Consider the following 17,908-nt stretch of genomic DNA (forward strand, 5'->3'; position numbering starts at 1 on the left):
TGGCCCAAAATAATAGGATTAATGCAATTCAAGCATAATTTCCAGTAAAAGGTTAAACCATTTGAGCGGAACAGGGAACTAAGGATCGCATTGTATTTTAAATTGAGTGGATGATGCCGCTAATAAGATGATTTACTTGACTAATGTGTCATTGCTGTATTGACTGTGTACACTTGACGATGAGGGGTAGGCCAATATATGACACACTGAAAATCCTAATTCATAAGAGCAAAAGTAAAAATAAATTTTGGCACTTCAGTCCCACTTCAGTGTGTGTGTGTGTGTGTGTGTGTGTGTGTGTGTGTGTGTGTGTGTGTGTGTGTGTGTGTGTGTGTGTGTGTGTGTGTGTGTGTGTGTGTGTGTGTGTGTGTGTGTGTGTGTACCATGGTGTTTAGGGTTTGAGTCAAGAGAGTGAGTGCGTGTGTGTGTGTGTGTGTGTGCGTGTGTGTGTGTGTGTGTGTGTGTGTGTGTGTGTGTGTGTGTGTGTGTGTGTGTGTGTGTGTGTGTGTGTGTGTGTGTGTGTGTGTGGCTTGAGTCCAGAGAGAGGGAGAGAGAGAGAGAGAGAGGTTTTTAAAACTTTTGGTTAAATTGCTAGAACCCTAAAAAATGTACTCGCGGGGAAAGTTCCCGCGATGCCTCAGATTGCAACGTTATTTCGGTGAAGTGACTGTGCGGCTGGGTTGTGTCTCGTGATGCGACTGAGAGCGGGGGGGGGGGTTTAACAACGGCGTCGGTCTGGAGAAGCTGAGCCTGAGACACAGAGAGAGCGTGTGTTGTTTTGAAATTGCTAGAAGACACGGAGTGGAGGGGTGGTTAGGCCCTGTTTAAAAGATGGCGGATGTAGAAGGCGATGAAATCCAGTCGGCTCTCACTCCAGCAACCCTTAACGGACCTGATGTCGGTACCGCGGGTCAGAATGTAACCACGCTGACGTCAGGTCCAAGGGTAGTGAGGATTGTCAAGTCGGAATCTGGCTATGGTTTCAATGTTCGTGGTCAAGTGAGCGAAGGAGGACAACTGCGAAGCATCAATGGGGAATTGTATGCCCCCCTTCAGCATGTCAGCGCTGTTTTACCCGGGGGTGCAGCAGACCGGGCTGGGATATCGAAGGGTGACAGGATTCTTGAAGTGTAAGTGTGCATTAATCTATTCAAACTATGTTCGCAGGCAGGTAGCTAATTGGTTAACGCTTGATGGCCATACAAATCTAGGCTGAGAGAGGAGCCTGAATTTAAGCGTTTTCCCGGTCGACCTCAACGCATTTTCCGGTCTATAACTTCCTATGATCAATGTAGGACCGTTAAGTCCCCTGAGCAAGAATATTACTGTTATAACGATGACCCACAGAATAAATAAATTATGACCAAGCATTACCTGAAAGATTTGACAGAAACGGATATTTGACTCTTGTCGCTGTACCTATGTATCGAAGTCCCGCCCTGTCTTGCCACTGGTGCCTGTATCGCTCATTTGGAGCATCCCGTTCCCAGGCATTCCATCGAAAGACGGAGATGCCTGGGTATCAGGATAATACAAAGCTATCTCAACGTTTTACCAGCAAATGTATTGTTGGAATACAGGGTAATGACATGGTGTTTGTGTTCCCAACCCCATGACTGTGTCAGTTCGTTTTGGTGTCATTGTGAGAAGCAAGCGAATGTGCTTGCATAAGTTGAAGACGGACTGTGCATGTTGATTAGCTTTAGCTTCTTGCAGCTAGCCTGGCAGCTAATGTTTTGTTTAGCCCGACTGGCGCAGTCGCTTGTTCGAACTTTTAAATCCCGATTCAATTCATATTTGGCTCTGTTTTGGGATCTAATTGTAATGGACCAGACAACAATAGCCTGTGACTAGTCCTACTTTAAGCCATTATTGTTTATGTTCAGTTCCCACGTAACGGTGTTAGTTACTATGTAATAAGCACCCAATACATGTTAAGTGCTTTCCAAGCACTTAACATTTTCCGATTTGATAAAAAACAATGTAGTTTGTTTTATGTCCAAATCAGGAGAATTAACGTCAGTAGATCAAATTGTCAGATCTTTAGTTTTATTTGTCATTTGTGGTGGATGCCCCACTCCCAAGCTGTTGGTTTGTATCCCTACTCCATGCCCAAATATCAGTATCATTCGTATGAGAATCCTCTCAATCCTGTCCCTCTGCAATATGTCATGTGGCTGCGAGAGGCTTGTTCGGCATCAAGCTCTTTGTGAAGCAAATTTCAACCCAATTATGAGTACATTTAAGTGGCAAGCTGATTCTCACTGCCAGGTTAATGAAAATGGGCATACTTAGGATTTATCAAGGAGAACTTAGAAATCATCTTCCTGGGATCAAATGGCTGCTTGGGCCCTGCAATCTTGATTGGCTTAAAGTTCACATCATCCTCAAGGGAAGGCCATAGGACCTTCTAGTTTCTTATGACGCTGTTATTGAACATGGTTGACACAATATACTGTACTGGCACAATGAATATCAGAGACAGGCTATATGTGAATTTGCGAGAGATATTTAATTCCTGTGATGGTGACACTATTGACATCACACCCGCTGTCCAGTGTTGAGTTGCAGACCAACGTTTTGTCATTTAAATAATTTAGTTGGGAGTGGTATCCCATTGATGTTTATTATGTGTCTATATAGGATGCCAAAGCATGACCTTTTTAAAGAAGAAGTGAAGAGAGAACAAGGAACACTGATTTGCTGAGATGGCATAAAGTGTTTTCTGCTGAGCTTCTCCAGTCACACGACCTGCTCCGTAGTTTCCATGTGACTCATTTACCACCCTGATCATCTCACAGAGACTTAAGACATGAAACAAGAGAGGGTTAAGTGCAGTCATCAGGTGTCGTCTTTCAAATGTGTCAGCAGGTTTTCTGCTGTCAATTTGTACAGCAAGGGCATTTGTTATCTAGTATAATCATTGATGAAACTGGATTCTGCTGACTCGTCATCGTTTGTTGCATTTATTGATTTGTTGTGGATTTTTACTGTACTTGGTGATGGGGAGACAATTGGAAACAACTTGAATGGGATTTGAATGAAATTTACGAAATAATAATAATCACGTTTGAATAATAAATGACTTTGTGTTAAGTGCAGTTGCAACTGTGAGGTGGACATGAAGTACGGTGTTTTTAGGGGATAGGAAGAAATCAACAGAGAAATGCTGAAACATTCTTCCTACAATCAACTGATGCATTTGGTCCGTCTACATCTCCATGCAAAAAGAAGAACGCGTTTTGTTGGGCCTCACTGGTTTGAGTGAATAAACGGTGAGACGTGTTCCGTAGGGCAAACGGATCCTTGCATGGGCTTTCCCTCCCTCTCTCATTCTCCCTCCCTCTGTCTCGTGGTCCTCGTTCGACCGTTAGCAGGGACACCTGATGCTGCTTCCATCTTGCCTCAGCAAGTGCCCTAAGGATTTAGGTAGCTCACAGGCTATCGTAGAGGCTCCCCAGCTGGCTTTGTTGCACTCAACCCCTGCAGAAGTCAAGCTTTTCAGGATGGGGACTGTTACAAGTATTTATTAGCATTTTAGTTTCACGTGAATTGGATGGATCTCTGAATGTAGAGCCACCAATGTGGTATTGTCAACGCCCTCATTATATACAGTTTGGCACTAGCATTTGAAGTCGTTCACTGCCGTACAGATGCCAAAACAATCTCCCAAAGGGCAGGGGGTTGTGTTCACAAAACACTAGGTAAAAGCGAGAAACTGTCATACAAATATTATCGCCTTGAAGGAAAAAAACAAGGAAATGGGTTCAGACAACAAATGAAGCCATCGACCTCCCATGGCCCCTGTCCTCTCTGTTCACTGCCCGCGTCTTTCAACAGAAACAGCGTGAGCGTTGAGGGGGCCACGCACAAGCAGGTGGTGGACCTGATCCGGGCGGGGGAGAAGGAGCTGGTGCTGGCCGTGCTGTCGGTGCCGGCCCAGGAGGCAGAGGGGCTGGAGGCCGGCGACGAGGGCGCCATCAACCCCACCTACGACTACGGGGACAAGCAGGCGGTGCCCATCTCGGTGCCGAGCTACAAGCAGGTGGAGCAGCACGCCGAGAGGTTTGTGGTGAGTAAACTCCCGCCAGGCTGACCTGCCTGCTTTTACTTTTTCATGCACTGTGAAAACAATGTGGCCGGCGGGGCACCTTTGAATACACGGTGATATTATATGGAAAAATAAATGGACTATTTAGTAAAAATGAAAAAAAGATGTTTCATATATGTAGGTATAATATTCTTTTTATTCGTTCCTCCCTTTTTTTTTCTCTCCCTCTCGCGCTTCCTCTCTCCATCCCTCCATCCCCTCTTTCCGTCCACGCAGGTGTACAACGTGTTCATGTCCGGCAGACAGTTGTGCTCCAAGCGCTACCGAGAGTTTTCCATCCTCCACCAGAACCTGAAGAGGGAGTTTGCCACCTACAGCTTCCCCAAGCTGCCCGGGAAGTGGCCCTTCTCCCTCTCGGAGCAGCAGCTGGACGCACGGCGCCGGGGCCTGGAGGAGTACCTGGAGAGAGGTGTGTGTGTGTGTGTGTGTGGGGGTGGGGGTGGGGGTGGGTGGGTGGGTGAACCCGCTCCATAAGAAAGAGGCCAGTAGGGTTGGCTAGCGCCGCCATGATGGATAAGGAATCTCTTTTATGAATGAAAAAAAACAACTGCTGATGGTCAGTACATTTTTTTAATACGGGACATCCTCTGCCTTTTAACAGTTCCCAATCAATGCGCTTTCAATAACTATCGGCTAGGTGTTTGCTTAACATGAAAAAGCAATATGTTCAAAGCAAAAAAAACAAACAGTAATGTTATCGATGAAAGTAACCATCATTGTTTGTGACTTTGCTATCACCATCATAAACCACTCTGCTCTCCCGTTGTTAAAAAATACAGCGGGTGATGTGGGCGAGGCCGGGGAATCTTACCACTATCGTGGCTGTTCCTTACACATTTATCACACAGGACAACCAGTTCAAATAAGCACCTTCATTGTAGGACTCGTTTACAGCTGACTCAAAATCACATCTGCCCTCCAGTTGTCTATCACTGTCAGCCATCTCTTATCAAAACTAAACTGCTTCCGAATTAACCGCGTTTTTCATGTGTGCTGGTGTGAGCGCTGGATATATGATCACAGGATACACACTAAATGACATGTGTACCCACCTTTTCTCGTTCATTTTCAAACTTGTTGGTAATAGTTTGCCCCTCCTCTCTCCTTTTCCTCTCTCTTTATTTCTTTCTCTCTTTGTGTCTCTCACACCAGTCTGTTCAGTGCGGGTGATCGGGGAGAGCGACATAATGCAAGAGTTCCTCTCTGAATCTGATGAGGTACGCTTGGTGTTTTCATTACTATGTAGGTAAAAAAAATTGTGTACCACCAATCTGACAGCCCTTCCTCCCTCTTATTAACCAAAAAGCAGTATTTCACATTTTCAATTTTGCAATAATTGATTTGAGCTTGGTTTCTTTAGATAATTTTTCCTTAATGTGCCAACCTTTCCAATTCATACCCTTGGGCTTGTTACTTATAATTAATTGACTGACCAACTGTTTGGGTGCAGAATTACAACGGCGTGTCAGACGTGGAGCTACGAATAGCGCTTCCAGACAAGACTACAATCTCTGTTCGAATACGCAAGAACAGCACCACAGACCAGGTCTACCAGGTAGAGTCTCTCTCTCTCTCTCTCTCTCTCTCTCTCTCTCTCTCTCTCTCTCTCTCTCTCTCTCTCTCTCTCTCTCTCTCTCTCTCTCTCTCTCTCTCTCTCTCTCTCTCTCTCTCTCTCTCTCTCTCTCTCTCTCTCTCTCTCTCTCTCTCTCTCTCTCTCTCTCTCTCTCTCTGACAAAGATTAAAATACACCACCTTGTGCTAAGAGTAGACATATGGCGCGTTTCCACTGAAAGGTGCGGTATGGTTCGGTTCGCAAAGGTGCAGTACGGATTGCGTTTCCACTGCCAAAAGTGGGCGTGACCCGGACTGAGCCGTACTCGTTTTGCCCTCGTCTTCAGTACTCCTCCGTTGGGTGACTGAGACGCCTGAAAGGGTGCCAGAAAATTCGAGCTACACACCCCCTCCGTTGATTGGTCGATAGAATTGTCACTTCCGGGTGATGTGGGGATAAAAACAAACAAACAATAGCCTCGAGGTATTATTATTATTAAACAAAGCTTGCATTCAGAAGTTGATTAACTGCCATATGAAAAGCATAAAGGCCAGGAACTGTTGCTGGACGACTTCCATGGTAGCTCTTGGTTTATTGTGTCGTGTGCAACTTTTCCATTGTTTTTATTGAGCAGGCTACACTGTCGCGCTGCTATGATGTCACGATGTTTACGTAGCTGCCGCGGCGATCGACATCCGGCCTACCATAAAGGGTACTGTCGGCGGTGGAAACGCGACCTCGGAACTGAGCTGGGCTATACCGCCCCCTCCCTACCGGACTGAGGCGACCCGAACCGTACCGAACCGTACCGAACCGTACCGCACCCTGCAGTGGAAACGCGGCAAGAATTGCTTGCAAATCCCAAGTGATGCAGGGATTGCATGTTTGTGGTTTAATCTCCTACCTCTCCTCTCCTTTCAGACGTTGATGATGAAGGTGGGGATGGACAGTATCATGGCCAGCTACTTCGCCCTCTTTGAGGTCATCAACCAGTCGTTTGGTAAAATAACTCTATTTTATCGAGGCTGGTCATGGGCTTATACTACACCCTCAGCTTCAAAGAAGGTTACTGTGCACCTTTCACAAAGTAAAGATGTGAAGTTTGTTTTCCCTCAAGTAGTATTGCTTCTATTTTCAGCATTGAAGATTGAGTGCAATGCATATTGTGTATACTGTTTCATGCTTGCGGGATAGTTCTGCCATAGGTGCAGTGCTGCACTATATCATTAAGGCTGTGACTGTGCCAGCAGATGCTGGCATAGTTTCGCTGCAGCAACTTAGTTCGGTTACGGTCAAACAATTATTGAAGGGCAATATATATACAGCTATACGTCAAATAAGCTGATGTTGGGGGGGGCTGATGCAAACAGGTAATTTAGTCCAATCGTATGGAAATCAAGGATGCTGATGGAAGAGAAATACGGCTGTATCCAGATGTAATGCAAAGATACAAATGACACATAGGTTTAGCATCTAGCTGCTGTAAGTTTACCTAGATGCTACGCCTACAGTAACTAGATGCTACACCTACAGTGGCTAGAGTCTAAATCTACTGTAGCTAGATGCTACACCTACAGTAGCCACATTCTACCTCTATTGTAGCTCAATGCTACATCTACGGTAGCTTGATGCTACACAGATTGGGGGTAGATGCGGCACCTACAGTAGTGTGATGTGTCCCCCACTGTAGTGTGATGTGACACCTACTATTGCTAGATGAGACATCTGCCATATAAGAAAGGAACATTGGCACGGCTCTTATTACAGTGTTGTGGCGGTCAGTTGGTGCAGACCATTTGCGAGCCTGCCAACCAGCTAACAAAGAGTTGAGTTTCTAGATGGCAGGTTTTCATAGCAAAGGACCCTTCCTCCAATGGGTCCGCACCTCTCTGTTCCCCATTCTCCCCTTTTTCAATTCTTGTTGACTTATCCTCTGTCTCTGTCTGTCTCTCTGTCTCTGTCTCTGTCTCTGTCTGTCTGTCTGTCTGTCTGTCTGTCTGTCTGTCTCTGTCTGTCTCTCTGTCTGTCTCTCTGTCTCTGTCTCTGTCTCTGTCTCTGTCTCTGTCTCTGTCTCTGTCTGTCTGTCTGTCTGTCTCTCTGTCTCTGTCTCTGTCTCTGTCTCTGTCTCTGTCTGTCTGTCTCTGTCTCTGTCTGTCTGTCTGTCTGTCTGTCTGTCTGTCTGTCTGTCTGTCTGTCTGGTTGGGCAGTGCGTAAGCTGGCGCCCAACGAGTTCCCCCACAAGCTGTATGTGCAGAACTACACGTCGGCAGTGCCGGGCACGTGCCTCGCGCTGCGCAAGTGGCTGTTCAGCACGGAGGAGGAGGAGCTGCTGCGCGACAACCTGCTGGCCCTGCACTACTGCTTCTACCAGGTGGGGACCCATGTCATCATCAGGCTACCTTACTATGGGGATCCATCATTAGATAGTCTACCCATACCATGTTGATAGTCCATCATGCCACTGACTGTCATTATCTTACTATGTTGATATCCATCATTCGTAAGTCTCTGGTTATTATCATCCTTACTGAGACTGTTTATTATTTATTATTACCAAGACTGTTTATTATTTATTATTACCAAGACTGGTTATTATTAATTATTACCAAGACTGGGCATTATTAATTATTACCAAGACTGGTTTTTATTTATTATTACAGAGACTGTGGTTATTATCCATCCTTACCAAGACTGTAGTTATTATCCATCCTTACCAAGACTCGTTATTAATTATCCATCCTTACCAAGACTGTGTTTATTATGTTTAGTTGCCTGTGTTCCACACAGAACACCTCTTCATGGGATGAGGGGCCACTTGGCTAGACTGTTATCTATTTGTAAATATATTTTTGAGCTCTGCATTGGTCTATATATTCATTTGCAGGTTAAGGCTATCAAGCTCCTCCTTTTTAATATATTTACTGCTAGCCCAATGGCAACTCTGTCATTCAGTCCCCTATACATTCAGGCTTTCTACCGTACGTCTTAAAATACACTCTTGGTGATGGTCAGAAACGGTGGCAGTGTTTGATCCCGACATGCCCTCTGTCCCCCTCCTCTCTCTGCCTGCAGGCGCTGGACGATGTGAAGAAGGGATTCATCAAGATGGAGGACAACTCCTACCAGCTGCAGAAGCTGGCAGAGCAGCGCAAGATGACTGCGGTCAGTCCCACAGGCCTGTCTTTGTTGGGTGGTTGGAGGGTGTGGGGGAGCATTGGCCTTCCCCATCCCACTACCAGCACAAATAAACCGCCCAAACATGGTCAACAGAACCGCCCAGACCCAGACAACACAACCGCCCAAACATGGTCAACAGAACCGCCCAGACCCAGACAACACAACCGCCCAAACATGGTCAACAGAACCGCCCAAACCCAGACAACAGAACCGCCCAAACCCAGACAACAGAACCGCCCAAACCCAGACAACAGAACCGCCCAAACCCAGACAACAGAACCGCCCAAACCCAGACAACAGAACCACCCCTAAACACAATCAACTTAACCATACAAACACAGGCAATTCAACTCGACCACCCAAACTACTAAAACATACAAACAACAGTACAACCCAAACACAAACAAAGTATTTAGATTCCTGAATGTAGCATATTCCATTTCAGAACCGAACGGGACTATGCCAAGCATGCCCCGAAGGTAGTGTTGTAATGGGGGCGTGTGTCGGGGCAGCGGTGCGGTGGCTGAACTCGGCTGTGTTGCGTTGCAGTACCTGAGCCTGCTGCGCTCCTGCGAGGGCTACAACGAGCTGCTCTTCCCCCACTGCTCCTGTGACTCCCGGAGGAAGGGCCACGTCATCACGGCCATCAGCATCCAGCACTTCAAGCTGCACGCCTGCACCGAGGACGGCACGCTGGAGGTGTGTGTGACAGACAGGCAGACAGACGTGGGTTCAGCTGACTGCAGGGACTGAGTGACTGGCTGACTGCAGGGACTGAGTGACTGGCTGACTGCAGGGACTGACTGACTGGCTGACTGCAGGGACTGACTGACTGGCTGACTGCAGGGACTGAGTGACTGGCTGACTGCAGGGACTGAGTGACTGGCTGACTGCAGGGACTGAGTGACTGGCTGACTGCAGGGACTGAGTGACTGGCTGACTGCAAGGACTGAGTGACTGGCTGACTGCAGGGACTGAGTGACTGGCTGACTGCAGGGACTGAGTGACTGGCTGACTGCAAGGTCTGACTGACTGACTGACTGCAGGGACTGAGTGACTGGCTGACTGAGGGGACTGAGTGACTGAAGGGAATGAGTGACTGACTAACTTCAAGGTCAGACTGACTCCCTCGGTGGTCTTCCTCTCCAGAACCAGGTGATCGCGTTTGAGTGGGCTGAGATGCAGCGGTGGGACACGGATGAGGAGGGCGTGGCCTTCTGCTTCGAGTACGCCCGGGGAGAGAAGAAGCCGCGCTGGGTCAAAATCTTCACGCCCTATGTGAGTCACCACCTGGGGTTAAAGGTGGACACGAGCAGCCTTGCGCGCCAGTATGTTTTTCCAGTATTTTGAAACATACTGGCTCTGAGGCAATTGCTGTTCATTCTTGATTTGCGCAAGCATTACTTTGGTTACAAAAATATGCCATGGTGTACAATGGAATGTCGTAGATTCCATTGTACACCATTGTGTATCCATTGTGCACCATTCCATAGCTCATGATAATGTCATCATCAATCACTTCCCCAAACAAATGTCGCTCCACTCTGGGTAAATGCTTGCTTAGTGATGTTAGGCATGCGTCTCACATGATCGTGTGCATTGTTTCCCCTGGTTGTGTGTCACATGACACTAAACTCCTTTCCAACCACATGTAGAGACTAAAGTGTGTGTGTGTGTGTGTGTGTGTGTGTGTGTGTGTGTGTGTGTGTGTGTGTGTGTGTGTGTGTGTGTGTGTGTGTGTGTGTGTGTGTGTGTGTGTGTGTGTGTGTGTGTGTGTGTGTGTGTGTGTGTGTGTGTGTGTGTGTGTCAAGCAACAGAGCAGCCGTAATCTGTGGAATGGACGCTTGTTTCCTTTCACATGTCTCCGCTGGCTCATACTTGGTATCCGCTTGTTGTAAAGGTATTGTTTTATTCATGTATTTATTTACTCATTATTGATCTTTCTCTCTCTGTCTCTCTTTCTTCAGTTCAACTACATGCATGAGTGCTTTGAGCGAGTCTTCTGTGAGCTGAAGTGGCGGAAGCAGGTAGGGGCCACGCCTCTTTCCTCTCGCATTCTCAGAGCTCCAACAATGCACGGCTAAACTTGGCTCCCTCGGAATAGAAGCGAGATAAGCGGCTCTTGCGAGGCCTCCTCGGGAGACTCTTTTGTTTGTTCTGACGTATTTCTCATTGCGTGATGATCTGTTGTCAGGTGGAGGAGGAGGAGTCGGACAAGGACAACAAGAACTGCACTGACAGTGGTGAGAACACGCCGTCATGCAGGAGCACTTGAATCTTTATTTAAAAAGAACAATGTCACAACACCAGTCAGTCCTGGTTATTTATTATAACCAACCAGCAACACAACGCACCATCTAGCTTCCATTTGTCCTGTTGAAACGGTTCTTAATGTGTGTAATTAGGTAAACTGATCAGCCTGAAAAAATACCCTGTGGCGTTTGACTGACATTGGAACAACACACGCACACACTGTGAATCTAAAGTCGCACTTTAGTGTGTCGACTGAGTCTCATTGGACAAATCGACAACCAACATCATTGTCAGTAAAACATCTGCTTTTGAAAATATTTAGTCAATTGTTCGACTTGATATTAAATCCCTTTTTACTGCCCACCACACAACAGTTAATTGTTTTCAAAGGTCAGCGTGGAAGGACCTTGGGGGAAGGGCAATATTAGCATACAACCGCAGCCACTGCATGCAGAAGACTGCAGGCTGTGCTACGGTACCCTGTTGGTACGTTGTAATGTTAGCGTAAGCATAGTGCTGTGGGGCTACTTCCTCCTCACCTGACCCGGGAGACCTGGCCAGGGAGGATGGTATGTTAATAATATTAACAATGCTTTAGAGAATGGGACAGACTCAAAAACCACCAAATGCTTAACATGCAAAAGTCCCTGCTGATAGTATCACAATGCCGTGTGATGTAGAACGTACTAACTGATATCACTTCCTCGCTCTTTGTACTGTAATGCATAAGACTATAGTTATGTAATAACTCGGGCATATCAACCTGCTTCAGCAGAGAAGGTCTATAGTCTGTGTTTAAGTACAGCAGTGGCCCATGGAAAACACAGGCCTTCTGGGAGAGTGTTTCATCAGGACAATCATAGAGAAATTTTGATCATATTGGTATATGTATCCTAATACGTATTTATGTACTAAAACTCCCGACACGGGTAAAAATGGAAGTATAATGTATTGGTCAGCATTCCCATCAAGATTTTGAGAAAATAAAGGTAACATAATTGTTGAAATGAAGATGAATAGGGCATTATTTAAAGGAAACGTTCAAAAGGTTTTCAAGTAAACCCAAGTATGTCCATACTGGGAGAGGTTTCTGGTCACAGTCCACAATTTGATTAGATTTGTATATTTATTTCCCCCAGCATTGCAGTACGTAGGACCGTCTGCTGTTGCTAGGTTACATAAGGCACATGACATGAGTGATTGAGCGGATGATCATGGTTCCCTTCCAACTCTCTCTGTGGTTCTCTCTTCCTCCCCTCCACAGAGTACCTGCCTCCCCTCAAGACGCAGCAGAAGGGATGGCGCCACCTAGGGGGCGAGATCGCCACCTCCTAAAAAAACAAAACAAAACCAACAACATAAGAAAAGAAAACGACAAACCCCTGAACTTAATCGCCATGGGAACTAGAACCTCTCCATTCAAGCTATTACTGCTGTCACAACCCCCCCACCCCCCCTTCCCCCTCCTCATCTGCATCGTCAGACACAAAGGACGTCACGATGGGTTTTGCAGAGACGGCAATTGAATGAAAAACAACCAGAAGGGAGGACAACCGAGAGGACACCCTTTGTATGATCTATTGCTGCGGGAGGGGTCTTACTCACACCCAGCCCGCGGCCGTGAAGCAGGCACGCAAGCAGGAAACGCATCAGAAGGAAGCCTAGACGGAGGCAGAAGGGGAATAATACTGGCTTTGTCATTTTGAAAAAAATGGAGGACCCCTCCACCCCCGGCTCATATCTTCTCCACTATTTCCATTTATGCATCAAATAACATGATGGGACGGACGAGAATTATGCAAGCAGCACACAGTTCACCTACTCTACACTTCAGAGAGACGTGCCCAAGGCAGTGTCCCAGTGCAGCGCCGCTGGCCGCTGCAGAGGAGCGGTCGCCCCAGGCCGACTGGTCCCCGGTTCCCCCAGGAACACGTCCACAACGGTCGCTTCGCCAGAAAACCGTTTTTTGTTTTTAATATTTTTTTGATTAAAATTCCCACAAAATAATGAATAACGGAATCGAACGGCACTGTAAGGGTGGCTGCTTCGTCTCCTACAGCCCGCCCTACCCACCCATCCGCCGTGTCTGTCCCCCTGTCCCTTTGGGTGTCTGTCTGCGGTCGACTGGTGTACACACAATGTAGAAGCATATGCTTAGGTTTGAGTCAACGTCATCAGTTGAGTAAAGTGTTTTACTTTTCATTTAGTGGTGCAGGGGAGGGCCGGGAGCTGTCTGTAATTATTCTTTCACGTGACCGTTGTAGTCCTAAAATGAGCGTAGAGGCTGCTGATCAATGTCGATTCGGCTGCGGTTACCTCAACGCGCCAGCAGAGGGCAGTGTGTGAACGCAAACGGTTGCCCTGTCGTGCCGGCTGTCAACCCACACAGTGGACTTATGGTGAGGTCATTTTCCACCGTGCCATTGACGTCTAAGCCCCCCGGCCCCTCACAGTAGTACCGCTCCACCGGAGCCAGTCTTCTCTCCCAACTATTTAAACGTGAGAGCAGGGAAAAGGCAAACACGGCATTGAGGCCCGACAGCAGACTGCTACGGGGGTCCTCCACTCACAGGTTGCAGTATTAGGTGTGTGCGCGTGTTTCCGCGTGTCTCCAGGGGGAGGCCAGGAGCGATTCTTGTTTTACCTTCAGTCAACGCATGTCGTTTTTTAGTGTTTGTTCGTTTTGTTTGAATGTAAATACATTGTAAGTGTATTTCGATAATTTTGAAAGACGGCATACATTTTACCTTTTACATTAATTTGGACATGCTCGCTCTCTCGTAGGCTAGCTCCGTAGAGCGCTGTATGCCTCGTCTGCGTTGAGAGTATTAATAGTTGTGGGAGGACGGATGGATGCAGTGTCTTTAATATATTAAGTGTTCTATTTAATTCCATAGTGCTTTATTTATCCAGCGTCGCGCAGTCCTAATCAAAAACGAAAATAAACAACTCGCACTTAGTCTCCGAAAATAACGAATGAATAATTCAGGTTAAACTCATCTTGGTTTGCGTCTTTTTGTTTTTAATGTCACATTTCAGAATGAGTTAATCAACACATTATGGTAAACATATTATACATTCTATAAAAAAAAGAAATATGGTATAATTTTGTATTTAAATTGTTTTATTTTCTTAATGTTCTATATATATATGTACTTTGTTTATTTCATTACCTTTTATTTCTGTACCAGCATTGCACCCTGCTTTGTGGCCCTAACGAGTCTGTTAAAGCCAGCCGAGGTGTGTGTGTGTGTGTGTGTGTGTGTGTGTGTGTGTGTGTGTGTGTGTGTGTGTGTGTGTGTGTGTGTGTGTGTGTGTGTGTGTGTGTGTGTGTGTGTGTGTGTGTGTGTGTGTGTGTGTGTGTGTGTGTGCTCCTGATCTCTGTCTGTGCGTGTCTCTCTCCTTCATACTTCTGTCTTTGGCCTCTGCTGTGAGGGGGATGCCAAGGCAGCATTTTCTACAATGCCTGTGCATCCCCCTCGCTCTGTCCCCCTCCCTTCTGGAACCCAGGGTCTTTAGGGGGAGCGGGGGCTGGGAGCGGTAAATGATATAGCAATACAAACTATGTCATAGTCTCCTGTTGGCTGTTTGTCACGCCGCATGCCAGAAGCCACCTTGCTGAGATTAAGCTCCATCGCACTCTTGCTGACGGCCAGAGGATGAATGAAGGAGTCTGCGTAAAAAAGCTGTCGGTTGAGATTATGCATCTCGGTCGCTTTTTCATTTTTTTTTCCGCTTTCGTTGTCGGTCCAATACACGTCCATGCGGCTCTTGTTGTCATCTCCTGGCATCATCCTCTGCCATCCACATCAAAGCCTAGATTTTTCTGCCACATTGGTTTGCGCACACAATGTCGCAGCGTGTGCTCATGCAGGCACACACGGTTCTGGCGCCAATCGTTTAGGGGATTTCCTTTTTGGGGGTGTTATTGTCCTAGTAACGGGGCAGCCAGAACGAGAGGCCAACAGCGTCGGCACACGCGTCACCGTGGCATCACCCCTGTGTGCGCCACGACACGCATCACACTCAACCCTCGACTGCGCGTCTGAGAATTCCTTTTTTATAAATGTTAACTCATCTCTCCTTTTTGCATCAACACCACCACCCCCCCCCCCCCCCCCCCGACGGTATATAGTCCGCCAGCAGCCACTATGTGTTTAGGTTAGCTTCTGCGTTGACCTTGCAAACGCATGCTGTTTTCGCTTCAAGGGCATTCGAGCAACAGGCTTCTCGCTCTTTTTCTGGACTGAAGCGTGGTGCCGCTGACTAACACGGAGGACGTAGCCAGGTGGGGCTTTTCCAGTGGTTCGCTCGCTCTAATTAATTCGCTTTTCAGCAGCACACAAGGCTTGGTCCGTGGCAAGTAGGCAGCGACATTAGTTAACAAAAAAGGTTGACAGAACTGAAGAAAAAAAAGCTGTATGTCTTTGTGCTTGGCATAACTTGTAAATTATTGTTAAAGATTTGAATATATTCTTTGGGTAAAAAATGCACTCTTGGTTCTCTGTCTCAAAATGTTAATTTATTTCAGCAGAGTTTTAGGGATAGGCAGAAATCCTAGTGTAGTTTTTTTGGGTGGGGGTGGGGAGGGGTCCGTCAATCATCTGTGTGTGTGTGTGTGTGTGTGTGTGTGTGTGGAAGGTGGTTGTTGGGTTGGTTACATGGAGACGAGCTATGTGAGAGGAAAATCAAGTGTCATAGTTAGTCAACGGTCTAAAGACGTGAATTAAAAGCTGATGCAGATACAGAGAGTTTTATATCGGTCAAAAATGAATGACGGTTTACTAACCAATCTATGAAAAAATAAGAAATTGTCTAAAAAATGTCATGTAGAGTAATAAATTGTAACATTATTTTAAATAAAGTTATATATTGAAGAAAACCTTTGGAATCGTTCTTACACAGACACAAACACGTACACACCGTTTGAACGTGCACGTGTGAATCCTATTACCACTTACGGTTGGTTTTCAATGGCTTGTTAAGCCTCTGTCATATTGATGAGGCCCACAGATGGGGCCCATCAATGTATGGATCCATCTTCTGCTCTCTAGGGGGGGATGAAAAGCCCACTCGAGGCGTTTGGGTGGTTCTAGATGCTACTTCTAATCTCAGGATAGCGGAAAAGGCAGCTCAACAAAAAATACTCTAAGGATGTAATATGAGAGCCCGTTTGATAGGAGATTTGGGTCAAGTGTTAGTCGATAGAATGCTTTAACCCTTAGCCCCCCTCTGCTGATGAAGGGGCTTAAAATATACTTTTATCCTATTTATTATCATTTGTGGACATGCAGGGTATTCATCATGCAGAAGAGGAATGATTATTTCATACAAAAGGAGGACAGATATCTACAACTTGGCAAGAGCAACAATGCCCTTCCACATTAATGGATTTGTTTATGTATAAGGGCTTTGTATTGATTGTGAGGGACAGTGAAGGGAAGGCCAATATGAATCAAATGGGACCGCAGGGGCCGCGAATGTGCTTCTAGAGAAGACTGGGCCGACCATTAAAATGTCTCGCTGGCAGTTCTCGTTAATATTTTGAGAAATATTTGGGGACAGAATTGAGTCAGAAGATTAAATGTTAATTGCATGAGATCGTCTTGTGAATCGTTACTTGGCCTATTTATGGATTCTCTAGCCAAGCCAATTAGTCCACTAAACTAAAGATGATTATGAATTTCCATCAGATATTTACTGGGGCAGGATATCGTTGCATGGCATTGGGGGAAAAACAACATCCTCCAGTTTCTATATCCTGCTTTTCACGCAAATTGATTTTATGACTTAATTAAAAAACACACACACACACACACACACACACACACACACACACACACACACACACACACACACTAACCTACATAATTATGGAATTACTGAGTGTGTAAAATGTCCCATAGCAGGAAACTACTGTATGTATTAATGTGATGCAGAAAAATTGGGTGAATGACATTCAGCTTTCAGGATTGCCACGTGCTGGAAAGATCTCTTTTATCGACCTGCAGACAACATCCCTGCCTTACAACCCCTCCTTTACCCTCTGAAGATTTATCCAGTGTTTATCTAATTGCTGAGCATTTAGTGCGATAGTCCTCCCCCTCATGTATGAGTTTATAGGTCATCTCCTGCTAAACACATTCATAGAATGAGGATTTGGTTGGTCAGGGGACGCAAGCCAACCACACCATCTTGGAAACCAAAGCCCCTTAATGCAGCCTTTGGAACCGCGCCCACTGGACTGTTTGTGTGTTGGCACCAGCGTAGTTGGAACGAGAAGGTCTACTCTTCTTATTGGACTGAAGCTATTTTTCTTGGTAAGCAGTTTGAGTGGAGAGTGGAGCCCAAATTATTATAATTATAATCAGGAGTCGACCTTAGCTGCCAGGGGTTGTTCAAAGATACTGTTTCAAACACCTGTACATCTTTGTGAGGTACTGAATCAGTTTTATGAATTAGAGCAATATTAAGAAACAGTTTACAGATTAAATGCTAATTACCTCCTTCGTTACCTCATTCATCTACTTATTCCTTTGCCTCATCCATTTTTCATGCAAGCAGCATATTATTTCACCATCAAGGCAACAAGATTAAAGAAATTCAAATGGATTTCTCTCTTCAGTCAACATGTTTCTTAACGTAGTGATTTACTCTAATGAACTGAGTCAGGTATCATATCGTGTAATAAATAAACTTGGGATGCCTCCCGATTTCCATAATACATTTGGTGCCAAGGACTGTTTACACTGTATTGATATTCAATAAGTTTATCATGGGGAAGCTAATTGTGGTGGCAGTATTAGACATGTGTA

The 17,908-nt window shown here is 46.0% G+C and overlaps 1 protein-coding gene across 2 annotated transcripts; it reads left to right on the forward strand.

The window, feature by feature from the left end:
• Positions 1-570: 570 nt before the first annotated feature.
• snx27a (sorting nexin 27a) lies at positions 571-15,975 on the forward strand. 2 transcript variants are annotated; one of them, XM_060042799.1, is made up of 13 exons: positions 571-1,130; positions 3,841-4,072; positions 4,328-4,520; positions 5,264-5,328; positions 5,562-5,666; positions 6,585-6,663; positions 7,871-8,034; positions 8,736-8,825; positions 9,390-9,539; positions 9,990-10,118; positions 10,808-10,867; positions 11,035-11,083; positions 12,358-15,975. In XM_060042799.1, exons 1-13 carry the CDS (start codon positions 832-834, stop codon positions 12,426-12,428), a joined length of 1,686 nt encoding a protein of 561 aa, XP_059898782.1. In that variant the 5' UTR covers positions 571-831; the 3' UTR covers positions 12,429-15,975. The 2 variants fall into 2 exon arrangements, with proteins under 2 accessions (XP_059898782.1, XP_059898783.1); XM_060042800.1 differs by lacking the exon at positions 571-1,130 and adding an exon at positions 1,172-1,581.
• The last annotated feature ends 1,933 nt before the right edge of the window (positions 15,976-17,908 follow it).

This window comes from Gadus macrocephalus, chromosome 22, assembly GCF_031168955.1.
Source record: "Gadus macrocephalus chromosome 22, ASM3116895v1".
Lineage (NCBI taxonomy): Eukaryota > Metazoa > Chordata > Actinopteri > Gadiformes > Gadidae > Gadus > Gadus macrocephalus.